This window comes from Camelus ferus, chromosome 10 (genome assembly GCF_009834535.1).
Source record: "Camelus ferus isolate YT-003-E chromosome 10, BCGSAC_Cfer_1.0, whole genome shotgun sequence".
NCBI classification, from domain to species: domain Eukaryota; kingdom Metazoa; phylum Chordata; class Mammalia; order Artiodactyla; family Camelidae; genus Camelus; species Camelus ferus.
Genome location: NC_045705.1, coordinates 50,554,430 through 50,582,108, shown reverse-complemented (window position 1 = coordinate 50,582,108; position 27,679 = coordinate 50,554,430). Strand labels below are relative to the sequence as shown.

Sequence of the window (27,679 nt, the reverse complement as noted above, 5' to 3'; positions counted from 1 at the left end):
TTGAGAAACACTGATCTAAGCTATCATCTCACAGCATTGTTTTAAATGCAGAAACCTAGTCTATAAAGTGTTTTGTAATTGGTTGAGAGTGCAAAAAGATACAACCCAGTCCTCTAATTGAGTCATTCCTACCAGGGGTCCTGGGTTTTCACACACAGCAGGGGTGTGGTAGAAATATCCCTGAGCAGCCTTTGGAGAATTCACATAGCTCTTTGCATCTCTGGCCACATGGAGGGCACTGTGGCTGGGACTCAGAATCAGACGGGCTAGGGTGCAAATCCTGGTTCTGTCGTCAGTTAGCTGCCATGCCACGGACAGCACTGTGTCTTCCTGCAGCACACACTCAGCTCTGACTTGTAATGCTGGTCCACAGCCCTGAAGGGCTTTATGAGTTTTAAAAGGAAGAGTGGCTTAATCTTATTGCAGTATAGAAATGTATCACATCAACATGTTGTCCGCCTTGGGACTTACACAGTGTTATTGTTCAGTTAGCAACAACAACAAAAAGAAATAGTATCTTTGTGGAACTTCAGAGCTAACTGGGTAAATTCTGGCACTTGATTATATCTCACCAGCCTTGTATGTCTTAAAAGCTGACCCAACACAAATATTTTGCAGGTAAATAGTGAGACCTGAAATGAGGCAAAGCAGGGCTCCTGACACAGTAGGCGCTGAGGAAGTAATACTGAGACGATGAACCTTCTCTTTTCAGGGATTGATCTTGAGAACATTGTTTACTACAAGGACTGCACCCACTATTTTGTCATGACCGCCAAGAAGCAGAGCCTGCTCGACAAGGGTGTCATCATTAATGTACGTATCTCTTGGCTGTGACGTCCAGACTGTCCTTCCCTCTGTGACCTGGGCTGGCAGCATCAGTGAGTGTGCGAGCAGACGTTATCCTGTCAGAGGCTGAGCAAGGAGAGAAGAGGGAAGGGACCACCCACCACTTCCTTCTCCTTAGTGGTGCATGAGTGTTGGGTGGAGGAGCCCGCACTGACGATATAGGCAAAGCTGTTTCTGCGGAGAACTGGGGTGAGGATGCTGAGATTCTTCCCTGGCTGTTCGTGTGGGTCTTAACCACTGAGAGATCAGCTGAAGCTTCTCCTTCCGAGTGTCTCATTTATCCCTGCCTCCTTTTCTGCGAGGTCACACATCGTTTGGAGTTATATGGGGGTTCCTTATCCTAGTGGACCTCGGGCACTTTCACTTGCGGCTGTCACCCTGCAGCCGCTTGTCATGGTATGGGGGAGAACTCTACTGCAGCCAGACTCAAACTGAGTCTTGGCTCTGCCATGTATTAACTCAGGACTGTGACTAAGCTGCTTGCCTCTTCTGAACCTCAGTTGTCTTGTCTGTAGAATAGTAATAATAGTTTCTGTCTGAAAGGGTTATTCAGAGGAATAAATTTTAAAACATATACAGAGCGCTTGGCTTGCAGAGTCCCTCCATGACTCCTCTGCCTGGTTTGGACACCTGCTTTTTTTTTTCGGTCCTGCTGGCTTCCTGCCTTTGCACCTTCCTGCTTCAACAGAGAGCAGGGTGGCAAGGAAGGAGCACATGGAGTGGTGGGGCCAGGGCTGGAAGCTTCTTTGGTCGGGTTTCAACCCTTCCAGAGCCCTCCCCCTGTTTCTGCCACCACTGCTGCTGTAGCCTCAAGATAAGGATCGTGCAGTCCGAGGTTAGCCTACTCTCCGGGTGTCAGCCTGTGGCCCAGGGAGCACAGTGACCATTCATTGCTGCTTGTCAGAGAATGTGCCTGCACTCTCACCAGCTTGTGCCTGCAGCCGGCTGGATGGCATTAGTAACCTAGCCCTCCCCTGGGCCTCCTCCACATCAGCTCAGGGCTTTACTGAGAGCTGAGTTGCCGGACAGGAGGCTGGGGTGGGTGGGTGGGTGGGTGGGGTTGGATAAAACCAGCTGAGCATAGTCAGCAGATGTGTGTGCAGTGGGTGTTCAGCATCTGGTGCCCCACTGCTAACCTGGCCTGGGGGAGGTGAGGCTGTGTCCCCTTTTTCCCTCTGCTCTACAGGTGGTCCCTCCTGAAGTTACCTGCCCTGCTGGGATGCCTGTGCCAGAGAGTGAAGGACTGTTGGGGTCCAGGGTGCAGGCATAGGGGGTACCTTTGCAGAGGAGGGACTGGGGAGGCTCTTGTTAGCCCACCCTGGGGATTCACACTGAGTTTGACTTGGGGTTCCTATTTCACTGGCTGAGGACTCCAGCCTTCTGGGACATGAAGCTTCCCCCAGATCATCCCAGGGTGTTTGTCCAGGCCACTCAATGTTGCTCATGGTGACCCGACTCCTTGGCAGTTATCGGAGCCCCTCTATGCTCCCGTGGCAGGCTCTGTGTCATGGCGCAGCCTGGGGGTCTGCCCCTTGGCCAGGTCTTCACATTCTGTGTGTGACATCAGCACTGGGTGCCACCTTCACTGCACAGTGTCCACACTCATCCATCACCCGGTCCTCGGCAGGGGTGCTTGTGGCATATTTTGGAGAGGGGGTATTTTTCACTTTTCGGCACCTTTAGGGAGGGGGTGATCATGTCATCTAAGAACAGGAATGAGAAAGGAGTATAACTGGAGCTCTACCCTGAGTGCCATGACCTGACAAAGGGCTCTCTGGCCCATGCTGGGCTCAGTTTAGGTAACATGGTTTGGATGTGGAAATATTAGAATTTTGGGGAAATCACGGCTATTGGGAAAATTGACACGGTAGGGCACTGTTTGTAAATGAGACTGCGCCTTCTCAGACCTTTGTAAATACTCTTGCTGCTGCCTTGGGTGGGTCCAGGGTGCACCTCACCAGATGCTGTGACTTGTGTCATCATGATTTATCAGGGACAGGAATTCCCATTCATCAAGCACTTCCCACTGCCCAGGCATTGGGCTAGGAAGTCCACGTACACGGTCTCATTCAATCCTCACGTGGCTCCGTGGAGTAGATTTTGTTATTCTCATTTATAGATTCAAAGTTTACAGATGAGAATACGGAAACTCAGAGAAGTTCAATAACTTGCCCAAATTTACACAATCAGTAAACAGAGATGGAATTTGACCTGTTGATCTCAATGACCCCCAGGCCTGTGTTGGTCTTACAGTCAGGTCCCTGCCTTCCCCTACCCCTGCCCCAAGGGATATGCACTTTCATCTTTTGGGAAAAGTTTTCGTTTCTGTAGCCACACGAGGAGCAGATTTGACTCTGCGAGACATCCTGTAGTTCATTGCCAGTGTCCCTCCAGGGTGGATACCCTAGTCCTAAGCACAGTGTTCTCTACCTCCCAGCAGGGAGATAGACCAATTAACACTTTAAGGGCAAGGCAGGGCCCCTCAGAGCCCTCAGCCTGTCGAGAAAAGGGGTAACCGATGGTGCAGAGCAAGTCTGAGAGTTATGCGAAGTACCCTTTTCTTTTATGGATTTGTTTGACCACTAACCACAGGATTTCTGGACCACATTAGCTTAGCCTAGTCCATTATAAAATCACTCTTACTCACTTGCTCTTTTGCCCTTTATTGAAAGTTATCAAAAGAACCAGCCATATGAAATATGCTTCCATATTTGCTGCAGGACCATTATTGAGTACACGGTTCATTACAACACAATGTTCTCTGTCAAAATTCTTATGTCAGACAGTTCTCTTAGAATTTAGTGCCAGGAAAACATTGCCTTCCCTAGGAATTTCTATGCTTCCTTCTTTCTGATAAGGAAAGCCCTGTAATATATCACATTTCCCTTTTGCCTTGGATGCCAGGAAGCTCAAAGCCAAATTCGATACTTAATCACAACTGTTAATGTTCACAGATGGTTGATTTGGTTCCTCTTTATTCCCTTGGCCTGGATTTTCTATTTCTGTTTTGATTGGCCTCACTGCAAACCCATTCCAAGTCCTTTGCAAAGAAGTAGTATGAATCCTTGCCTTTTCAAGGGTCAGGTTGCTATACTGTGCTCTTGTTCTTTCCCCCAGGACTACATCGACACAGAGATGCTGCTGTGTGCAGAGAACGTGAACCAGGACAACCTGCTTTCCTACGCACGTGAAGCCGCAGACTTTGCCACCAATTACCAGCTGCCATCTTTAGACTTCGCCATGAACCATTATGGACAGCCCGATGTGGCTATGTTCGACTTCACCTCTATGTACGCCTCTGAGAACGCGGCCCTGGTGCGTGAGCGACAGTCGCACCAGCTGCTGGTGGCCCTGGTGGGCGACAGCTTGCTTGAGGTACTACCTGTGTTGGGAGCCCCTCATTCCTGTTGGAAGACAGATCCCCTATTAATGTTTTGATAGCATCTGCTGTCCTGCAGCCCCAGGGAAGGAAGGCTCTCAGCTAACTGGCAGGACTCTACTGAGCCCGTCCTGCCCTTTGACTCATTTCAGAGGAGCCATTGGCTGCCTGTGTTCAGGCAGAAGAGCTTTCTCTTGCCCCTCTGGGTTCTTCTAGGCTGATTTCTCAGTTGAAGTGCAAAATTGAGCGGCCCTGGTCTGGACTTCATGGGCCATCCTTCCCCTGTCAGTTCTCAGCTGGGCCGACACTTCTCCCTCATGTGGGTGGATCTCAGCAGCCTTTCAGCACTGAGACTGTACAGGAGCAAGAAAGGAGTGTGGGCCCCAAAGTCCAGTTTGTGTCCATGGCCTGCCTGCTCAAAATTCTTCCCAGAAAATCTGCAGATGCTAGGATTCTTAGATTAAACGAGTGCTTTCAGAAGGGATACATTTTTATCTTAATGTAAGTGCTGACCAAAAAATGTTTATGTGCTTACCCCAAGTTAGCATCAAATTTCAAACCATGCTCCAGCTGCCCTGGAACAGTTTGGTTAGAACTTAGCTTAGTGAATCAATCCTTGCTTACCCCTGTGTGTAGACTATAACCCAAACTCCTTGCTTAAGCCCTCGGCATCCCCTCTGCTCCTGTCCCATTCCTCCTTCCCAGCTTTCTCTCTTCTCCCATGCTGTCTGCTGCACCCAAACCAGACAGGCTGTTCTTCTGTCGGGCTCTGTCATTGTCCTGCCACCAAGCCTTTGCCTACACTGTTCCTGATTGGATTGAGATCAGAATCCTGCCCATTCTTTAAAATCAGCACGAATGCAACTCTTTTATGAAGCGTTCCCTGATTTCTATCTCCCTTCCCCAGGGTGAGAATTCACCTCTGCCTTTTTGAGCCCCCAAAGCAGTTTTGTTGATCCTGTGTTACCGCACCCTTGCAGAGGACTTTGTGTTCCAGCTACTTGTATTTGTGGTGAATCCTAGTTGACTGCCCTGTCACCTTTCTGTCCCCCCAGTGCCTCACATGGGCCTGGCAATCACTAAATACTGGATAGAATGGGATGGCAGGCTGGGAATCACTGGAATCAGCTGGAACTTTGCACATTTCCTTTTGCAGCCTTTCTGGCCCATGGGCACAGGCTGTGCCCGTGGCTTCTTGGCAGCCTTTGATACAGCATGGATGGTGAAAAGCTGGGACCAGGGCACTCCTCCCCTGGAGCTGCTGGCTGAAAGGTGGGTATTGGGAGCAGGACCCCTGGCTAGGCACCGGGCTGGGTCAAAACTCAGGCAGGAGAGGAGCGAGGCTGGAGGAACCTGGAGCCTCTGTCCCCTTCACCTCTCATCTGCCTTGCCATCTGTGGCCTAATTTGATCATTAGGGTCCCCAGGGAAACTTTCTCCACCATGATCTACGTCCTTCAGTGACTTTCCCTGGGTCCCAGGACCTTAAACCCTGGATGCTAAAGAGAAATCTTTATCCAGGGCAGCCCTGAAGCTGGGGTTCTTGGCACTGCTGAGACACCAAAATGCCAGAGGAGGTTTAGGGGAACCATCCATTGCAGCGCTGAGTCCCACCCTGTTGGGAACTGGGTGCTCTGACCTCCCAGGCCTCTTCTGCTGCTGAGATCCTGGGCTTCTTCCCAGACCCCTGCTGCTGGCCACGTGGCTGTGACAGCTGGTGGATCAGGAGAAATCAGGGCTGGTGGGTGGGGACAGGCCGCTGCTGGTCTTGGGTGTGGAGACCTGCGGGCATGGGGGACCAGCCACAGGAGGGAGCGTGGCTGAGTGGTGGTTCTTGGAAAACCACAGGTCACTGGGCTGTCAGCTCTGAGTCCCTGCCCTCTGCCCAGGGGAGGAGGCCAGCATCACTGCCTCCCAGGCCCCCTCCTGCTCCCTCTCGGCCCTATTAACCCTCCCTCACTTTGCAGATATCAGAACCAGGAGGGCCAGGGTTGGGTCAGGTTCCTGCTGGGAAGGGCTATGCAAACACAGCTAAGAAGCGCTGGAAAGCAGGGGGAGGGAGGTGGAGGGGAAGGGTGGGGACGAAGGCCCCAGGCTGCAAGAGCAATCCTTGACCCTGGGCTCTGCCTCTCTCCAGGGAGAGTCTTTACCGGCTGTTACCTCAGACGACCCCAGAGAACATCAACAAGAACTTTGAGCAGTACACGTTGGATCCGGGGACGCGGTACCCAAACCTCAACTCCAACTGTGTCAGGCCCCATCAGGTAAAGCCTTTCCTGGAGTCCTGTCTGGGTCACTGTGTGCTGGGTGGTGGGAAAGGGGGAGGTCACCTAAAATCTTGGCACATCTGTAGGACCGAGGCCACTAATGCCTCTTGGCCTGAAGGTCAAACCAGTTCCTCTCTCTAGGAAGGCCACCGAGTACAGTAGAGCCAGCATCTCTCTAGCCCACAGGAGAAAACTAGAACACGTGCAAGTGTCTGTCCACATACATACATGTATTTACATATGGTTATTTGCCACCAAGCACGTGGGTTGCTGAGTGTCTCTCTCTCAAATAATCTACTTGATCAAATATCTAGTCCCTTCTGTCCAAAGTCCTAGAGTCTGTTTTTTCTCACATTGTCTTAGAGCCATACAACCTCCAAACTCTTCGGTCAATAACACAAAGAATAGTGTGAATTTTAAAAATCAGCCAATTAAGTATACTTACACTTGAGTTACCCCACATTTGGGTGGTTAACTGAGATCTGTAGCTCTGTCTTAAGTGGCCTGGCTTCCCTTGCTGAAGGTCATGCCCTCTAGCGAGAGAGGAAAAGAGTGGCCAAGTTGATGAGAGGGTCGAATGGGTTCAGAGACCCTGCAACTAGGATTTGGGGACAGACTGACGGGCAGCTGTGTGGTCTCTCTTGCTCCTAGGTGAAGCACTTGTACATCACTAAGGAGCTGCTCCAGGGTCCTCTTGAGAGGCTGGGCTCGGTCAGGAGATCCGTCGGCCTCTCCAGGCGGGGTAAGTGGACCTTCTGGGGCCCCAGCTTTGCAGGGAGGAGGCCTGCTGGGTGGCTGGCAGGGCACAGGCCCTGCAGCCAACCTGGCTCTACTCCGGTGACCTGTGTGACGTTAGCCAGGTGCTTCTCTCTGTAATTCAGTTTCCTCATCTGTAAAACTGGGACAAGGACAATATCAACCGTAAGATCATTGTGTGGATTAAAGGCGAGTGCTTGGCACATAAAGTGAACTGGAATGACTTCCCCGGAACTTGCTTTTCTTTTCCTGTTGTTTCTAGTATGGGGGTCTTGCCTCCCCAGCTAGGTAACAAGCTCCATGTGCTTCCCTCTTTTCCTGATCTTCCAGGGCCTGGTGCAGGGCCAGGCACGGGGCTGGTGCTCAGTGGTGGAGGGAAGAGATAATTAATGACTAACTTCCCAGCATCCATCCAGCTGCACTCAAGTCACCATACCGCTTAAAGATGTCTCTGGCTTCCGGTGCCTGCCTAGACCTTGCGTCTTGCCCGACGCTGGACAAACAGCCTCACCAGCCACTCTGCCCTTCCCTTCACACCCATGTGCCCCACTGCTGCCAGCCCTGTAATAAACCACGTCACATAAAACGGCAGGTTTTTCTAGATTTTTTTTCCACGGCACAGTCCTTTCTGGCTGATGAGTTCCTAGACACTCTTCTAGAAGCAGCTCGATGTACCTCCTCCATGACTCCTGGGCAAGTTCCCCTGCCCTGGCAAACCCACTCATGTGCCCCCCCAGCACCCAGTTTCTCCATCGTCACCCACTTCCACATCTGTCTTCCCCATAGGATAAGCATGCTGTTGGCAGAGACCACATCATCCTCACCTCTATGTTCCTAGCCTCTACTGGGACCTGGCCTGAGGGGGTCGTAGGGCCTCTTTACTGCAGGAGAGCGTGCTTCCTGTCCCAGCACCCTGCCCTCCTGCCATGTTCTCGTCAGGGCGGGGGCTACACCTGTGCCCACGGCCCCTCTCCTCAGTGCTGTTCCTTTTGGTCCCCACTCATGGTGGCCATCAGGGGTTCCCCAGCGGGAGCTGCTGAGATTTCCCTGGATTGCTTCACCATTGTCTCCTGCTGCAGAGTCAGACATCCGGCCCAGCAAGCTCTTAACCTGGTGCCAGCAGCAGACCGAGGGCTACCAGCATGTCAACGTCACTGACCTGACCACATCCTGGAGGAGTGGCCTGGCCTTGTGTGCCATCATCCACCGCTTTCGGCCCGAACTGATGTGAGTCTGAGGCCCAGACAGACCTGCTGAGCCCCTCACGGCCCAAGGGGACCCTGGAGACAAAGGAGACCAGGGCGGTTCTAGATGTAGGGCCTGCAGGACTTGGTTCAGTATTTCTCTTTGCATATTTCCAATTTGAGTTTTTTCTTCAGCTGTTTTCCCTTTGCGCTGATTACTCTGCCAGCAACTTGTTTGATCTGTGTTCCTTATGTGAGGCGCAGAAGTGGCTCAGGCCCAGCGACTGATTGCACTCATTCCCCGCAGACTGCCTTCATACCACACTTGGAAAATTTGAGCGTTCACCCCCTGGAGCTCTACCCTTCAGAGAGGACTTAAGGTCAAGACCTAATTCTGGGGACCAGTTTGAGGATTTTACAGCTAAAAGAGTTAGATTTGAGCCCCAGATCCATTAGCTGTGTACCACTGGGCAAGCCACTTATCCTCTCTGTGTTTGCTTCTTCATCTATAAATTGAGAATAACAGCAGGGTCACTAGGAAGTTTGGATTATGTTTGTGGAAACAGATTGTGATGTTGAAAGCACACGACATCTATGTTATGTTTAAATGAACTTCAGTGTAACCTCATACCCATGAGCAAATTCGTCCAAAAGGCTGAATAGAAACCTAGTAAAGGTTATCAGTTGGTACCTTCAGGGAGTGAGATTGCCTTGAGATGGGGAGGGGGCTCTCGCTCGTTGCTTTGTATGTTACCTATAACTTGATTCTTTTACTTACAAGAAGTCCATGTTACTTTTGCAATTAAAAGGGAAAGAACATAGGGGAACTATTTAAAAATAAAGTAGTTCATAAGTTTTCCAATCATTTTCTGATTTGGTCCCACCCTGCATGAGGACAGGGTCAGCATCTTCTGGACGAGCCCCCGAGGGCTGGTGGTGGTCAGGGAAGGACTGGAGCAGGGGCTGGGGTCACCGCTCCTTGCCCCTCCCCGCACCACAACCCCTGGCAGTATGAGCTGCAGTCCTCCTTTATGGCTAAACTTGCTCAGCTCTTCACACCTCTGTGTCCTCTCCCTGAACTTCACCTTGCTTTGATTCCCCAGCAACTTTGACTCTTTGAATGAAGATGATGCTGTGGAGAACAACCAGCTGGCCTTTGACGTGGCCGAGCGTGAGTTTGGCATCCCCCCAGTGACCACGGGCAAAGAGATGGCGTTGGCCCAGGAGCCCGACAAGCTCAGCATGGTCATGTACCTCTCCAAGTTCTATGAGCTCTTCCGGGGCGCCCCGCTGAGACCTGTGGGTAAGGACCTGCTTTGGGACGAGGCTTTGCCAGTTCTTGAACCATCTCTCCTCCATGCCTGTGACTGCTTGCTCTTCACACTGTTGTCCTCTGTTCCGGGGCTGACCCATGCCCTCCCTTTGACCTTGAAGCTAAAGAGAGGTGGACCCCACCCACTCAGACCTGTGTGTGTAAGTGGGTCTATGTGGCAGGTGCCACCTGGGGCTGGTCTACGTCTGCACTTGTCACTGGAAGGTCACTGACAGAGTGGCGTCAGCCCCCTACACAGTTCACTTACAGCCTTAGTTGGGGGTGAAGGGATTGTTTTGCAGGAACCCTGTCTCAGTGACACCCCTTGAGCCCTGGGGGAGCAGTGGCAGGATCCAAATCTCATCTTTTATTTCCTAACAGATTCTTGGCGCAAAATCTATGGAGAAAATGCTGACCTCAGCTTGTCCAAGTCATCCATTTCTCATAACTATCTCAACCTCACATTTCCAAGGAAGAGGACTCCACGAGTAAGTTTCGGCCTGTGTTTTGCTTAAGTTCTCCTTGCTCGTGGGCGGAGTGAGGGGAAGGGAATTGCTGTGTTCTGGGTTTGTTTGTTCATGCTGATAAATTACACAGATCAGGCGCTCATGGAAGACATGAGTAGAACTCAGTCAAGCTTCCCCCATACCACGTAGCCAGCTTCAAAGTCTTAAACGTGGTTATGGGGAGGGCATGGTGGAGAGCCAGGGGGACATGCTAGTGAGTATGTCTGAAAGTAAATCAGATTAGCTTTGCCTCCTAAGCACTTTGTTAGGCAGTTTAGATCAGGAACACGATGGCCATTTAGTGGCAGGGGTGAGCAGTTAGGCTACATTCACACATTCTATTCCATTCATTTTTTAAAATTCATTCATTCAACAAATGTTTATTGGGCCCTACTTATGCCAACTTTAGGGCTGAATGCTTTCTTTGTTTTTGATGAGCAGAGCAAATACCCAGAGATGAGTAATATAGGGTCCTTGTCTCTGAGGAGTTCAGAGCCTAATGAAGATGTTCCCAAACTTTCCTGACTTACGGCACCGTTGGTGTCTTAGTAATTTTTTTCACACTGCCCCCAGGTCAAAAAAAAATACTTAAAAGTTTTGTTTGTTAAGTAGTTAAGTCCCCAAAACTTGGTAGGGGTGTTTTGCAAAGTGTTGTGACAGACATGACCATGTTTCCTTAGAAAATTTAAAATATATCACAGCTCCTCTGTGAATTCACAATGGTGCCACAGGGTACCTTGGTACACAGTTTGGAAACTCCAGGCCTAGTGAGAAATTATAGTTTTATATGAATGATGGTCTGTCTATGGAAGGTATGAGTTACCTTGCTTGATGTGCTCCCTTTACAGGTAAAAAGTGGAGGCCCAGAGATGTTAGGCTGCAGGGACCCGCCCGGAGCTTGCCTTCCCTCCCCTCATTTGGCAGAGCGCTGCAAGCCTCTGCATGTGTCTGTGTCTCTGAGTTGCCGACAGGCTCTTAACCACTGGCCAGTCAAGCCTTGTCCTGCGGGCCTCTCCACTCAGGGTGGGGCTGGGGCGGTGTGACCTCCTTTCTTTCCTGGGGCTGTGTGATCACTGGTCATTTTTTCCACTGAGGGTTGCGCTCCCTGGAAAGTTGAAGCAGTTGTGCTAACCCCAGGAGCCGGGTGCTTAGTGCTCTGTCACGCCCTGTCTGTGGGAAAGGATGGGTTGGTGGGGCCGGGGCTGGGGCGGGAAGGTGTGTGGGTCTGCTCGGGTGTGAGCAGAGCAGCTGAACAGCTGAGCTGCTCCCCACTGCTCTGCACCCCGCTGCTCCCCGAGCTGCCCCACTCAGAGGCTCTGCAGGAGGGACTGGGACCCATCAAAGGTCACACTGAGTGAAAGCCATCTTCTGGGGCCCAGTCATTGGCTTGCTCCACCCTCAGCCAAGCTGCTTTTCCTCTGAAGACTTAGGACCCCACTTTGGGCTACTCCATCCCAGGCAAGCCAGTACAGCCTTTCTGGAAGCTCTTTGAGCCAAACATTTACTTTTCTCCATTCACTCGGTTTCTCCCACCACTTAGCCCACAACTGGGAACTGGAGAGGAATGTCTAAACCTTTCACTCACCACACCTCTGTTTACAGAGTGACCAAATTCAAACAGCCTGGCCAACTCTGGCTCAAGAGGTGGGAATGGTCAAAAGGCAGCCGTCAGCCAGGCCCTCCAGGCCTCTTGAGGGCTGCCAGGTCCTTGTTCCACTTCACCCTGGCTCAGCTAGGAAATGCCATGGGGGCGGTGGGCTCTGCCCACCCCACCCTGGGCCCCAGTCCAGTCTCCTCCAAGGGTGTACTCCTTGGCTGCCCACCTTGAGGAGAGTTAAAACCCACGGGTCTGATTCTCACCATGGACCTAATTAATGTCTAAAATTTGGCCTGCTCCTCAGATGGATAGAGAGGGTAGGTTATTGAAGTGAGTGCCTGGTATGAGCGTTGGTTGTCCCACTCTTTCTCCTCAAGTTGACAAATGCTTCCTCTAGGTGGATTGGTGGGTCACATTCCGCTCTGGTTCTAAAACACCCCAGCATACTGTGCACCACTGAATGCCAGTGCAATGATCAGACCACATGCAAAGTACCTTCTGCCCCTCTCTGCCGTGTGTCTTCTTGTATCTGGATCTTTTCTTGGTTTGGGGAATCTATTTGCAATGCTCTTTGGTCTTAACATGTTTCACAAGCAAAGGGTACTGAGTCCACTCCAGTTTGCCCCTGGACACACAGGAGGATGTCTGCACAGGAGACTAAAAACTGCACACACACGAGCCTTCACCATGGTTCCACCCGGAAGTTGTCAGTGCAATTAGACCCCCTATCCTCACTGCCTGAGCGCATGTGCACCCACGGACTAGAGACGCAGGCTAGGTGGTGCTTGAGTGATTTTCTACCCCAGAGTGCACATAGGATCTGTGCATATAGGTGCATCTGCGTTCGACGTTGCCCCTCCCCACAGCCCTTCCTCCCCCCTCACTACAAGAGCTTCAGAGGAGCATCTTGATCTGGGGGTTGAGTGGCCCATGTTTGTTCACAATGTGACTTCTTAATCTGAAGGGGGCTTATTGTGTCTCTGCTGGGCCAGTCTTAAAAATTTCTTTCCCTTCTGGTTTTTGATATTGGTGTTAAATTCTTTCCTCCCTAATCTGATTTTCCTGATAACATCCGCATTCCAGTGAAAGATAGCAACTTAGGGCAAATTGAAGACTTCTTCTCTATCTAGGAATTTGTCTGCTTTTAGAAAGAGTGACTTTCCCATCCCACACCAAGAGAGTTGTGCCTCTGGTGAGTGGTAACCTGCTGGGGTGGGTTAGCTCTGAAGACTGGATGGCCCACGCCTGGGGAGAAGGGGAGGAGCCTGGGGATCCTGTTTTCCTCTTTAAAAAGCCCTGGGTCTGCTTCTGCAGATCTGCCTCTGTCCTGGTCAGCATCTAGAAGCCTCGTGGCCTGGGGCAGTTCCTGGAGACTCCAGAGTCCTTGTCACCATGCACACGGATGACATCTGAACATGCATATTGTGGTCTCTGTCCTCCTGTGTGTGCATGTGGGTGCGTGTACACACACACACACACTCTGTCTGTGCTCTTCTGTACTCACCACATGAAGTTAATGCCTGGATTTATGGCCACTTCAGTCACTATACTCATTACATTACATGTGTACTCAGGGTGCCTGATGTTTGTTTTCCCCATTCTGAGCCCATTTCTTGAGGGACAACACAACACAGAAGTTGTTATTTGTTCCTGGAAAGCCCATCCTTGAAGCCAGATCGGTGGCCCCAGGATTTATCCTGCTCAGCAGGCTGGTTCTGCCCCAGGTCCTCCAGCCCTGGTCGCTGGAAAGTGGGGTTCACTTAGCATGACTTGGGTCTGAGTCTAGTCTGAGCTGAAGGGTCCCCCTCCCAGCTTTCTTCTCCTTGACCCTCCTGAACAAACACTTTCCAAAGTTCCCATGGCCGTTATGTAAGAAAATGCCTCTTCCATTCCCCCATTCATTCAGCATGGATTTACTGAGTCCCCATTTTATGGCAAGTTCTCTTCTCAGTGCTGGGCGCACAGCAATGAACAAGATGGCCGAGGACCCTGCCCAAGGGAGCTTCTACTGTGACTTCCCAAGTTCCTCTCACTCCCAGTCTCCACCTGTCCTCACAGAACCACCCATCCAGCAGCCAAAGTTTCCACTAGGGTTCTAGTACTTCTCACTTCAGAGATATGAAGGCTGAGGGAGTCAGGAGCACCAGGTCTGACACTGCCCGGCTGGGCCAGTGCAGACCTTGAGCAGCATGCCCACCCTGACCCGACCCAGGGCACCCGTGGTTTGCAGGTCACTCTCTCTCCTGCCCTCTGTGTACCCGCCTGGGATTCTGCACTGATGTACAGAATGGGAGTGCACTTCGAAGCCAGGCTGACGAATATGCATTTGGGTCTGCTGGGGATTCAGCACATGTTTGAACCTTATGTGAGCTTCAGGTCTGATCTCCTTCCCTGGCACATGGACGGGGATCCGTAAATGATAGTCCCCGTCCTTTAGGAGTACTGACTGAACAGAGATGCTCATTTTCTGAAAAGATGAATAAAGCTAGTTGCGTTGACCCCTGGCTTCTGTACTACAGCCAGGATGCAGCCAACGTTTTACAGGATATACATTAGTGTCACAGATGACTCATTTGCTCCTCTTGTTACCTTTTGAGGATGATGGAGGGACATATCACCTCAGTTTCAGAGGTGGGGAAACTTGGACTTAAGGAGATTATATTGTGATGTCCTATAGGTGATAAATGTCAAAGCCAGAGCATTGTTCAGATTCTCTGATTCTGTGAATAGCACTAACCTAACTTAAAATGTCTAACACTTCTATAGTACTTCATAGTGTAAGAAGGGTCTCACATACGTGATTTTGCTCATCCTTACAATGACTTACTTATTATAGTTATAATTAACTTACTTAGATGGTATTGTATCTTAGAGGTGAGGAAACTAAAATCAGAAGAGTTGGGTGATCTTCCTAAGGGCACTTAGCTGGGAAGTAATTCATGTCAGGACTCGATCCCGTGGCTCCCTGCTGCTCTGCCACTGAGGAAGGGAAGAGCTCTCTTGCCATTGTCACTGGCCATCTCTCCAAACATCATGGTGACCACCCTACTCTCAGGCCACTGCCCGCAATGGCCAATCTCTCTTCCTATGACCCAGTTTTGAATCTCTCCCAGGTTAGGCCACACCAGCTAACTAAATATGAAGTTGGTTTGTTTGGGGCTAAAGTCACCTTAAGTCAGGCAGTTGTGCTGATCAAATAAATGGTGAGGTTGGTAGATATATGTCTTTGATTTTCTTTTTGAAACGGAGAACACCAAGTAGTTTAGTAAATGTCTTGGGATATAGAATCTTTCAAATCATTGGCAAATCATGATAAGAAAGGGTGAAAGGGCAGGAAAGATTAATAGGAAAAGGAAGTGAATTATTTGTTTACTCTCATGCTATCTCTGGGCACAAGTATTTTCTTCCTCCTTGTATCCCAGTTCTTTATGGTGTGAAATAGAGTCCAAAGAGATGGGGGTTATGGAGGCAATTTCATTTCACAAATAGGGATATGCAGATAAGAAAAACTTAGATAAATTTCTAGGTTTGCGTTCTCTCAAGCTTTTTATTGGAACCTAGCTCTTGGTTGAGAATCAGTGCTTCCCTGATAAATCCATAAGGAAGAGTAGAGACCTTGGGGGGATGTGTTGCTAACCTTTCCATTTAGATGGCATTTTGCTGTCCTGTGGGTCAGGCTGAATCCAAGGAGCTGGGGTTGCCCCCACCCACTTCCTCTCTTCCCCCTGAATGATTTTGAGGTCTTCTTAGGTGCTGCTACCAGGTACCCTCTCCCAAGGAGTTCTTTCTGGGTGCCTGTGGCTGACATGTTGGGTTTGGATCCCCATTAGGCTGATGGTTGGAACAGTCACGCCCAAGGCTGTTGAATCAACAAGAGTAAGATGTCTTGTTCTTCAAGGGGAAAAGCCAAGTCCTCATTTAAGGTGGCAACAAAATGAACAACAGAAAACCCTAAGACTGTGCATGGAGTGTTCCTGTCGGGGAGGACATCCTGTACTTTCACAGGCCCGGTCTCTGGGCCAGCACAGCATTCCCAGGCCTTGGAGCTGGGAGCCCAGACGGCCTGGGCTCAGAGACTCAGCATTGTTGTAAATAAGGTCATCTGTTTCTCTTGGTGTTTGCCCAAACATTGGGGTTGAAATTATTTCCATTCACAGAATAATGATTTATTGGAGGCTGAGGAAAATGTTGAAGGGAGGGCAGGGCCCTTTGATTTGTTGTTTTGTGTGACCTGAGCAAGGGAAGGGTCACATTTTTGAACAGATGTTAATGACTAAACTGTGGTTGATCTTGTCTGAAAAGTTTTTTTAAAGGGTGCTGGTCAATAGGAGGAGGGCGCAGGGAGATGGGGAGTGTAAGGACAGGGGAAGCAGGTGCTTGCCTTTGGAAGCAAGTGAGTACATAGTAGACTGTGCTGGAGACTCTGATAATATTGTTGATTTAGAACAACTGGGAGATGATAGACTCCTCTGTGGTGGAGCGAGGTGAGGGTGCGTGGGGCTGTTGGGGCTGTACACCGGGGTTTGAGGGGAGGGGCGGCCAGGCTGGGATTTAATGTGGCCCTGCTATAGAGGTGGCCCACAGGGAGGGATGCCTAGTGTGTAGGGATGGTTCCGTGGTTCTCACGAGCTGGCCGTTTGGAGACGGTCTCAGCTGGAGACTGGTGGTAAAGCATATAACCGCAGTGTGAAGGAAGAGCTAACCCAGCAGGGTACAGAGGAGGTGCTAAATCTAGCCCCCACCCCCATCCCAACCCATAGCATCAATTCAACTTGTGCGGTCCCTGTCCTTCCCTGGAGGAGACAAGCCAGATCACAGGTGCGCCCTCGGGTGGCCCTTGCAGGGGTCATGCAATGAGCTTGGGTAGAGGGGTTCTGTGGATTTAAATGTCCAGATTTGGAAAGCAGGAAGTAGACTGGAAGGGATTATCAGTAGTGTAATCATGCAACTTATTGTCTAAACCAGGTACTTTTGAGAGTGAAAGGGGGCACTATTCATAATTATGCCTGGGGAAAAGCAATAAATCAAACTGTCCACAAACTGGGCTGCACGGTCACTGTAGCTTTCAGGCCATATCTGATGCTTTGAAGTTAACACACTATTGTTTACTGGTAGCTGTGATGGTGGCTGAATGGCAGGCATAATTTGCCATCAAATCCCTGGACAGCTGCTCTGAGTCCTGAGAATCCCTGCCTGCAAGGTGAGCCAGTGCCACCTCCTTGTAGGAGGTGCTTTCTACATGGCAGCATCAGCAGGCCTGGCTGTGACCACTCCGAGCCCAAGGTCATTGACGGGGAGACAATCCCTGCCCATGTCACAGGGAGTCTCTGTGCTCTGGAATGTTTCAGCCTGATTTGGGGGGAAGACTCCCTCCACTGTGCCTGAACAGAACTGAGCGTTGGTCACGGTGCAGGGTAATTTCTGTCCATCTGTTTCCTGGGCTGGCAGCTGTTTTGGGCAGGGCTGCATCCCCGGTGCTGGCACTGCAGCCCTGACGGCCCTGAGCTCACCATGCTTTCTTGGCCATCACAGGTGGACAGCCGGACCGAAGAGAATGACATGAACAAGCGGAGGCGGAAAGGCTTCAACAACCTGGATGAGGTTCATGTGCTCAGTGTCAGTTTCCAAAAAGGCCCGTTTCCTGACAGCCAGTGGGCACAGCCCTCCCACTTGCCCATGGCAGGCAGCCTGCCCTCCTTTCTCTCCTCTCATGAACTGCCGGGATCCAAGCTTGGCTTGACAGGAGAACAGTGGGTCTGGTCCTGACTGCCTACCAGCTCTGTCTCCCTCCCAGGGTGTGGCTCATGTCTATAAAACACAGATGACACATTTGAAATGTATGACATTTTGCATGATTTTTAAAGATTAAAGAAGGAGACACATCTAACATGCCAGGCGTCATCTCTGGCTCTTAGGTTCATCACAATATAATCACTATTAATAGAAAGTAGTAAAAGAGGCACCAGCAGACCCACTTTTCTCCCAAAGTTTCTACTTTTTGTTTTCTGTACCTTTAGTCTTTAAGGCAAATGTCCCAGCACCCACAAGTGCCATCTTCTGGTCAAAGAAGAAAATTACAAGCTATTTTGTCAAAGCCAAGTAGCAGAATCTCTCTCCTGCTACTGAAAAATTGATCAGAAAAAGAGCATTGGTTCTTGCTTCCTCAGGTAGGTCTTTAAAGAAACCTGAGATACATACCTCATTCCAAAGAGCTGTTCTCATCCCACAAAAGCAAGCAGAGATATTGTCTGTGAACTGTAGGACACCAGCTTTTGCTACTACTGGCTGATACCAAAATGATGACATTGAGGCATGCAGGATAATTTATAGGATACATTCATGCTTGATTTATAGGACTTAGGAAGAAACTTCTGCTGTCTTATATGGTTGAAGAGCTGTTGCTCTTGGCACTGATGTGAGCGAGAAGCCAGTGAACAGAGAGGTAGTTGAGATGAAGCCGAGGCTGAAGAACTGGGCTGGAGAGACGTCCCATTCCCCAGTTACAGGGTGTTGGCTCTGCCTTAAGTGCCTGTGATTTGCTCCCGCCTCCGCCCAAGAAGCTTCCCTTGGATTCATTTTGTCTCGGGGGAAGTCCGCCTTTCATCTGTGCCTTATTTGAGGGGGTGTTTGCTGTTTCTGTTGCTGGCAGCACAGGAGTTAGGGTGTGGGAAGAAATCTGGTCACATCCGCCCCTTCTGAAATGGCTCTGCTTTCTGGGCCAGCTGTTTTGCTTAAAGTCAGATTTAAGCAAGCAATGATTCTCTCTAAATTCTCGCTACTCAAAATGCGGGCCAAGAACCAGGGGCACCAGTATCACCTGGCAGCTGGTTAGAAATGCAGAGTCTCAGAGCTCCCTCCAGACCTACTGGATCTGAATTTGCTTTTGAAGGAGACTCCCAGTGATTTGTGTACACGTGAATGTCTGAGAAGGGCTGGTTGGTCGGCACGGCCCGCTGTCCGGGCCTGTTCTGGCCTTGTGCAAACAGTGCCCACCCCAGTACACTTGCCCTATTCACACTCTAGTCTGCATTGCTAGGCAGAGCTATCGTCCCCACTTTGAAGTGGGGACTAACTCTTTGGTTTGTGTTTGTCCAGCTCTTCAGTGGCTGTGCATACAAGGTTTCCCATGGGGCTGCTACTCCTAGGAATCTTTTTTTTTTTTTTTAATCGCCTATAGCTTGCCTCTTCCCATGGATTTCTTCTAAGTGAACATATCTTTGTTTTGGGAACATCTGTTCCTGCGAGGGAGGTTCATTGTCTCCCTGGGAAAGCTGGCTGTCCTCTTGACATGACAGTGCCCTTTATACTTCTGAGGTGGATGAGGGCAGAACTGTGGCACTGGGCAACAGACAGTCGATGGACACTGATAATTTTCAAAGTTTTTTTTAATCGAGTTATAGTCAGTTTACAATGTGTCAATTTCCAGTGTAGAGCACAATTTTTCAGTCATACATGAGTATACATATATTCATCTTCACATTCTTTTTCACTATGAGCTACCACAACATTTTCAAAGTTTTATCTTTGACAGATGAGCTTAGAAAATCCTCCGTGGAATTCCATTTTGTAAAACAGCATAACCAAGTGATCATGGTCAACGTTGTACCATCCTAAGTCATGTTGATATCATGTATCACGAAATAAAGCAATGAAAAGGGTCCTTCTCCAAAATCCCTAACTGGTCTAATCATGAGTGAACATCAGCCCAACCCAGATCGAGGGACTTTATACGAAATAGCTGACCAGTGCCAAGGTCAGGAAGGACAGAGAGAGATGGAGAAACTGTTAGAGATGAGAGGAGGCTGAGGAGACATGACGATGAAATGCATCATCATGAAATGTGGGAAACTGGTACCGTCTGAATCAAGTCTGTAGTTCAGTTAATATATCGTGTTAATTTCTCAATTTTAGTAACAGTACCGTGATTACCATGATTATCCCAGATGTTAACATTAGGTACAGCTGGGCCAAAGGTATGCAGGAACTATCTGCTATCTTTGTAACTTTTCTGTCAACTTAAAATTATTTCAAACTTGTTTATTTTTTTAGAGAGAGTAACACCAGAGCAGGGCTAGTTGATGTTGGGAGAAGGGTGCAGAGGAGAGAGGGGAAGCCCAGAGCCTGTGCCTTGCCTGACACCCCCTCCTGTTTCCTTCACCCCTTGGCAGCCACTGTGATGTAGTTTGAGAACTATTTTACTCATCATTTTATCACTACATTTGATTTTTGCATCGCTTACATGGAAGTGGGTCCCATTTTACAGATGAGGAAACTTTAGAGAAGTTAAGTAATTTCCAAGGTCGCTGGGCTGGGAGGTGAAAGAGGATTCAAACACTAACTGTCTGGCTCCCAAGTCTGTCTGTGTCCTTCTTTGAGAAGACACATCCCTCCTGTGAGCGTTGTCACCATTGGGCCTTGCCTGCTGCATCAGCCTCACTTCCTCAGACTGCAAAAGGTGTCCTTTTTTAGGAAACTGTCCCTGTCATGAGCCCCCGAGGCCCCTCCCTGATATCTGGGTTCCAGATCCAACAACCAATGCACTAATTTGGCCTTTGCAGCCTTCAGCCTTTCTGAGCCAGAGCTTGGGCTCCAATCAAGAGGGCGGTAAAGAAGGTGGAAATCAGAACAAAGTCAAGTCCATGGCAAGTCAGCTGCTGGCCAAGTTCGAGGAGAACTCTCGGAACCCTTCACTCCTGAGGCAGGTGAGTCCTGTCAAATGTTCACTGGTGCCGCCTTCCTGGTGACCAGAACCCACTGAGAAGCCAGCAGAAAGGTCAGGCTAGTGGTGGTGGATTTCAGGTGAGCCAACCAGGCCTGGCTCAAAGGGAGACTCAAGCTCCTTCTAGATCCGGAGTCAGCAGACTTTTCTAAAAGGGGCCAGAGAGCAAATATTTTAGGCTTTGGGGGCTATCTGATCTCCCTTGCAGCAACTCAGCTCTGTCGTTATAGTGTGAAAGCAGCCATGGACAATATGTAAACAAACGTGCAGGGCTGTGTGCCAATAAAACTTAATTTACCAAAACAGGCAGCAGGCTGGCTTTGGCCCGAGGACGATAGTTCACTGATGCCTGTTCTGTGCTGGAAAGGAAATCCCTTCCCTGATTTGGTTTTGCTTTGCAGCCGTGACTTGGTTTGCAGCCATCTTTGAGATGGTGCAGCTGGAGGGAGATTTAGGCATGCTGACTGCCTGGGGGGTCTAAGTCCACGGTGAGAGGACACATCCAAACCAGGGGAAACTGAGTCATGGGTCTTAGTTCCATGTGGGCCTACAGGAATGGAGAGCCTCCTGAGCATCCTCTGGGGCCCCTGTCTCCTTGCTCCCTTGGTTCAGCCTGGCAGGTCTTCTGTGTCTGACCAGGGTCCTTGTGAGGCTGAAGGAGGTAGGATGCTCTGGGCCAGGCTGACTTCTCTCGGATTCTGGCTCGGGGTCTGTGCTGCATGGTTCCATTTGCTCCCCTGAATTCCTCAGGGACACCACTGTCACACTGGGATAAAAGTGTCAGTTTTTCTTTGAAAAGCATCTGTCACATGACAGAATTAGGTTTTTCTCAGGAGGAGGACAAACTCTTGATTAATTCAGTTGAGAGGCAATCACAGATGTCTCCTTAGTCTTGATGTGGACAGTGCCACTCCTGGACAAACTGACCTTCCCCAGGAAGCCAGCTTTTTTTTTTAATAATAAAAAAATAGACTTGTAATTGTCTGAATTGTCTTCTCATTGCCCCTTCTGGAGGCTTGGCCCTTTGCAGTGCCCAGGTGTGGATGAGGGCTCTTTTCCATCAAAAGGACTGTTGTGGGCATCCAGTGGGCAGGAAGCATCCCCATTTCCAGGAGGACTTTTAGACTAGCCACCCTGGCCTGGCATGGGCTCTGGCAATGCCTGCCCGGTGTCCCACGTCTGAGCCAGAAGCCAGCTTCCTGGGGATTCACACATTGTCCAAGAGGAGGGGACTCCAGGACTTGCTGGTCACATGGACAGAGAGCCAGGGTTCAAGTTTCCTGCTGGACCCAGCTTGTCAGAGCTCAGCCCAGGGCTCACTCAGCATCTGCACTCTCTCTCCCTGCCTCTCTTCCTCTCCTCCCTCCAAGTGTCTCAGTCTGAACTCACCTTTTCCTTCCTATTTCCTGCGGCTGCTTTTTCGGACTCACCTTCCTCCTCCCAGGAGCACCGTGTCTCAGGGATAGGTAAGCCCGTCCTGCACTCTTCCTCTGACCCTCCTGTTAACTCTCGCTGTCCCAAGCCGGAGCAGCCCACACCCAGCCCATCAGCAACTCTGAAAAGGCAGGTAGGGCTCCTTCCAGGGGACGCTGTCTTGGTGAAGCCAGAGGGGACTTTGATCCAGAGGGTGGGGTCTGTGGCTCTCTCTGCATCCCATGTAGGGCTGACTGTAGATTCTCTGCGAAGGCAGACACAACTTGAGGTCATCACCCTTATAGATAAGACTAGCCAAGTATGCAGCATCTTAAAATACACGCCAGTCAGGGGCATCGACTAACCAGCTACCATGCTTTTGGTGCTTTATTTGCCTGGGATAAAGCAGACCACAGTGATGCCCCTGGGACACTTAGCTTATCTGTAGACCTCTTAAGTAGGCTGATTTCTAAATCGATGGAAAAGTGGCAGTGATAGTGGAATGGGCTCAGGTGGCCAACTGGCTGCAAGCCGTTGAAGGGGTAAGACTGGAATGTGGTGAAGATCTCCTCTGGTACCTGAGCAGATGGGGATCTGCCCAGTGGGAGCCTTGAGCCACAGACTGAGGCTTTTTCAGCTAACATCTCTGGTTTGGAATACGAACAGGATCACTATGACAGACCACAGCACTCAAACGTGCTGGTCAGCATTAGGAATTCTGCGTTGCTTCGGGGGGTGTGGGGGTCAAAGGAGGTCAATGTGGATGTACTGCAGTGATTTTATGTCTGTGTACGAATCACCTAGAGAGCTTTATCAAAAATATCAATTTCTGGTGCTCAGCCCCAGATTAATTAAGCCAGGATATCTGGGGGTTGGACCCAGACTTTGAGAACCAGGTCAGCACAGGCTCTGATTTGGTGGGTCTGGGGTGAGGCCCGGGACGGTGTTGTTAAGGATGATGTCAGGTGATCCTGATGCAGGTGGTGGACAGTCAACCCCTGAGGTTAGTTTGGAATCTGACGCAATGTGGCACCTGGTGTGCCCTTGCCTCTCATCCTGATGATGGTTCCTCACGGTGGAGGGGGTCCATGGGAGGGCCACAGCTAGGAAGGAAGCTTGATTTTCCTTCTCCCCCAGTTCCCTTCGGTGGTTGTGACGGGGCATGTGCTCCGAGAGCTAAAGCAAGTGTCTGCTGGTGGCGAGTGCCCGAGCAGGCCCTGGAGAGCCAGAGCCAAGTCTGACCTGCAGCTGAGGGGGCCAGAAAATGCCGCCACCCTGCCGCCCACCTGCCAGGGAGCGCGGGCCCTCTCCGGGGTGCTGTGGCGGCTGCAGCAAGTGGAGGAGAAGATTCTCCAGGTGACAGCCTCGCTCTCTGCCCTGCCTCTGCCTCCACCCATGTCTGGGGTGCCTGCCTTTCCCCCCTCCCTCCTCCTGCCCAGGGCGGGTTCCTCCTCTGACCCTTCCCTCCCGCTCTTCTGTCCTGCCAGGTGTAGTGGGTGTGACAAGCCCACCTGGCCGCCTCCCGCCTCTCCCCCAGAGGGAGCCCTCACATCTCTGTCACTATTGCTTTTTTCTTCTTTCTTCTTTCTCACCCTGACTGCAGAAGAGGGCTCAGAACTTGGCCAACAGGGAATTTCACAAAAAGAACATTAAGGAGAAGGCGGCTCACCTCGCCTCCATGTTTGGATACGGGGATTTCCCACAGGTAAACACGGGGCTTTCAGAGCCCCCAGGAAGCCTGGGGTTGGACATCTAGACATAAGGGAGGTGACCATAAATCAGCCTCTGGAGCTTCTTTCCTCCTTCCTCCTCCCTTTATAGCCTGAGGTCCTTAATTTACTTTTTAAGCCACCAAAGAATTTGGATTAAAAATACCCCAAATGAGAAGATTCAAAATAAATAGATAAGTCATGACAAAGGGAAAACCAAGGCAGAAAAATGGGCTCAGGTCTCAGGAAAACATTACGGAATAGAAACTGTGTGCTGTTAAGTCCTAGACAGCTTCTGAGTAGGCTGAGCTTCCCAGGAGTCAACACAAGGAAGGAAAGCTGGTCTGTTACAGGAATCACATCACAGTACCTTCGAAGTGAAGGCAAACCAGTTGCTCATGATGTTTGGGGCACGATGCAGAAATCTCCCTGTGGCCTTGATCAGGGAGACCCTGAATGCTGAGGTCCACCACATTAGTAACCTGCCCTCTGCTTTCCCAAAAGGCAGCACCAGCCAGGGAGAATGGCCTTGCCTTAGAATAGGAAGCACAGCCCCCCTCCAGGCCAGGTACTTATTTAGAAACTTGCTGAAAAGAAGAGCGTGTGCTCGCAAGGAGATGACAGGGTTGAGGATGGGGCCCCATGGTGCCTGTGTGTCTACGGTATTCCCTTGCTTGCAGCAAGCCTGGTCTCTAGAACACACCTCCTCTGCTGCTCTCACTCAGTCTCCTCCGGACTTGTGCCCGAGGTACTCAGCAGAGTCGTAGACCTGGGAAGGCTACTTTGCCTTTAGTTCATTTTTAGGGTTCCATGCATCTGCAGAGGTTCCTGCTAGGGAGTCCAAGTAGCCTGGAGTTGTCCTTGCCTAAGCTTGCAGCTGGCTTCAAGTGTTAGTGCTGGTGTCTGCGGCCGATGTTGGCAGTAACAGGCTGGATTGGCTCCAGCTATTTTGATGTGAGGAGGGAGCCAGAATAGTTGTAGCAGAATGCAGTGTAACCAGGAGCCAGACAGTCCTGCTGGGCTCCAAAGACAGAGGCTCTAGCTTTTTGTCCTGAGACCTGGGCCTGGATGTCCATTCCCCTCCTTGGATGTGTAAGCTTGGGGGCTGCACCATCGAGGCGAGCATCGCTGTGCATTTCCCTGGGGATAATCAGAGTTTCTTCTGTTTCTGTTCTGTGCAGAATAAACTACTCTCTAAAAGCCTGTCTCATACTCATCCTTCGTCTTCTCCCTCCTGCCTTCCATCTCCTGATTCAGCTGCTCCTTCCTCTCCGTCGACTGTTGACTCTGTTTCTCCTGCCAGAAAGGTAGTTGTCCTGAACAATTGGCTTCCCCCACTCCCTGCATGTCCTGAGATGTTCTCCTGCTCTGCTTGACCTACACAATCACCTGAATTTTGGCTTGCCTGGGATGAAAATTTATAAGCTACTTGACAACAACCCTGGGTTTGGTTGGTTTTGTGTGGGAGCAAGAAACATGGTGGAAGAGGCAGCACACAAAACCTATCAAACAGTGATTGCTCACCCACCAAGCATTTATTGGGCACCCCACCATGTGCCAACCACTGTGCAGGGTATTGAGAAAACAGAGAGGAGGGAGGTACAGTCCTCTGACTATGGTGTAGATGGCAAATGGCACACCAGCATAGAAATGTGTCACATTTTACCATATGAAATTGCCAATATTTAGCTGGTTCTGACCTAACAAGATGCTGATTTCGTATGGTAAATCTAATACAATACTATTTGTTAATTCTATCAGAGGTAAAAGGCAAGATTCTAGAAACCCAGAAGGGAGAACCTGGGAAGGATTCACAGAGGAGGTAATATGGGAGCCAAGTGTTGAAGATTACGTTGGGGGTGGATTTTGCTAGAACAAAGTGCAGGGAATGGTATTTTAAGGAGAATGTGCAAAGGAAGGCAGACAGAACTTGTGTGGATGGAAAGATAATTCTGGTGCAACTTGATTTGGGGATGAAAGTATTTGTGGGAGTGTGAAGAATGAGGGTGAAAATCAGCCCACTCTTTTTGTGTTAAAGGAATTCATTCTACCCTCTTGTAAAGAGTCACGGAAGGATCTGCTCTGAGTTCTGAAGGATGATGCAGGTAGCAGGGCAGAGGTTGGAGAGCTGGTGGGGAGCTAATGTTGGTTGAGTAGATAATGAAATACATCCATAAGCATTGATTAAATTTGGGTCCTGGAGCACTTTTCATGTTTTCCACTTGTCTTCTTGTTACCTAATGTGCTAAGAACACCACCAGGCTGGGGTGGGAGGGGACAGTCTCCGGAGAAGCTTGGCTCCTGGAATAGATGAACCTAAGAATGGACGTGAAGCCCAGTTGTTTATCTGTTGCTCACAGGAGTAGGTTGGGGACTCTTCTGGGAAGACTGCTCCTCTGAACACCTCCAATCTGTCTGCTCCCACCTGTGCTCGTCTCTGTGTGCAGGGCTGAGTGTGTCCGTCAGAGTTACAGCTCCTTTGTTTCCACCCTGTTAGGCTGAAGCACAAACCAGCAACCTGCTCTTGTGTGAGTGGGAAATTAGGAGCTGCCTCCTGGGAGTCCCACCCACACTAACCTCCCCTCCCTGGGGGAGAAGAATGCAGGCAGGGTCTCCAAGAAAGGAGCTGCCCTGGGAAGCCAGAGGGAGGGGATGTGGAGAAATAACAAACATGTCCCATCATCAGCTCTACTGAAAGCAGCCCAGGCTGGGGTGCCCGGCATCTTGTTCCAGGTCAGCATTGGTCAGCTATTTGACCTTCAGTCTTCTGACCTGTCTGGGTCTCCATTTCCTCATCAACAGGAGGGTGATTCCTGGCTCACATGATAGTGAGCTGTATGGGCAGAGACTGGCAGCACCATCACCAAGACCTGAGTAGCATTTGTGCCCAGCTTGGGAGGGGAGTACTTCCTGCTGTGGAAAATGTCATCAGCACACTTGACAGGACAATGGGAGGGGCAAGGGCATCTGGGCACAGACAGGCAGTGGCTGGTGCTCCTGGCTGGGCAGCTGGGCCCACACCTGGCTTCTCTCTGGCCCTGTCCCTTTCTGGGTCACCCAGGACATGCCCTCTCTTGCCTCTGCTTGTCTTTTGTCCTTGTGAAGGCCTGGCTTGGTCACTGCCCTCCCAGAGTTGAGAGCAGAGTAATAATCAGGAGTTACCTTCCTGATGAGGCTTGCTTCCTAGTAGGGGAGGTAAACAATCAACAATAATGTATAGATGTAAATTATATAATGTATCAGAAGACAGTTTTTCCAATAGGAAAAATAAAGCAGGTAGCAGGGACCTGGCATGCTGGGCTAGGGTAGCAATTTTAAATGGGGTTGGCAAGAGGGCTCTTACTGGGAAAAAGAATTGAGCAGGAGCAGAGCCACAGATAGGAAAACAAAGGGACGGAGGAGACGAATTCCCAGGGCTTCTGACTTCGGCCCAGTGTTCTCTTCTTGTACCACAAAACCCCCGTGTGAATGGAGGCCTTGTCAAAGGGTCCAGCCCAGAGGCCATGAGCGTGTAGAGCCCCAAGCCCAGGCTCAAGGAGGGCTACACATGGGGTGGGTGGGCCTTGGGGTGACCAGTACCAGAGCCCAGGGCCCCACCTCTACAGCTTTGTTCTTTGTTTCTCCCAGGTTGGGGTAGAACAATCACCCCCTGTTTTCTTTTATTCCAGTTTCCGAGCCAGCCTTGGCCATCAGATGATGGTGTAATTGGGCTGTTTGGATAGCTCCTGACTTACTAATTACAGGCTGATGAGCCTTTCACTGTGCAGCTGGGAATGATTGCGGAGCTCTCAGAAAAGGCCATGCTGGGAGACTTCCCCTGTCTATGCCTTTGTTTCTCCATTTGTGAAAAGGACCCAGCCTGGACCTGATCCCCACAGAGTCCTCCAGATCTCGCTGTGAAGCTATTGTAAGCAGTTAAGTACGGAGAGGTAAATTTCCAGCTTAAAGCAGTCTTGGAAAGGTCTTGGAAAGCTGCACTGCCCCCTACTCCC

The 27,679-nt window shown here is 50.3% G+C and overlaps 1 protein-coding gene across 1 annotated transcript in view; it reads left to right on the top strand.

The window, feature by feature from the left end:
- Window positions 1–27,679, top strand: part of LOC102507940 (F-actin-monooxygenase MICAL2) — a 213,580-nt gene that overhangs the window by 93,221 nt on the left and 92,680 nt on the right. Inside the window, 14 exon segments of the mRNA XM_032488994.1 lie at window positions 713–813; window positions 3,964–4,221; window positions 5,382–5,497; window positions 6,362–6,488; window positions 7,143–7,233; window positions 8,327–8,474; window positions 9,535–9,734; window positions 10,125–10,231; window positions 17,379–17,447; window positions 20,405–20,548; window positions 22,010–22,132; window positions 23,116–23,334; window positions 23,582–23,683; window positions 24,869–24,994. Of these exon segments, the coding sequence (XP_032344885.1) occupies window positions 713–813; window positions 3,964–4,221; window positions 5,382–5,497; window positions 6,362–6,488; window positions 7,143–7,233; window positions 8,327–8,474; window positions 9,535–9,734; window positions 10,125–10,231; window positions 17,379–17,447; window positions 20,405–20,548; window positions 22,010–22,132; window positions 23,116–23,334; window positions 23,582–23,683; window positions 24,869–24,994 (1,931 nt within the window).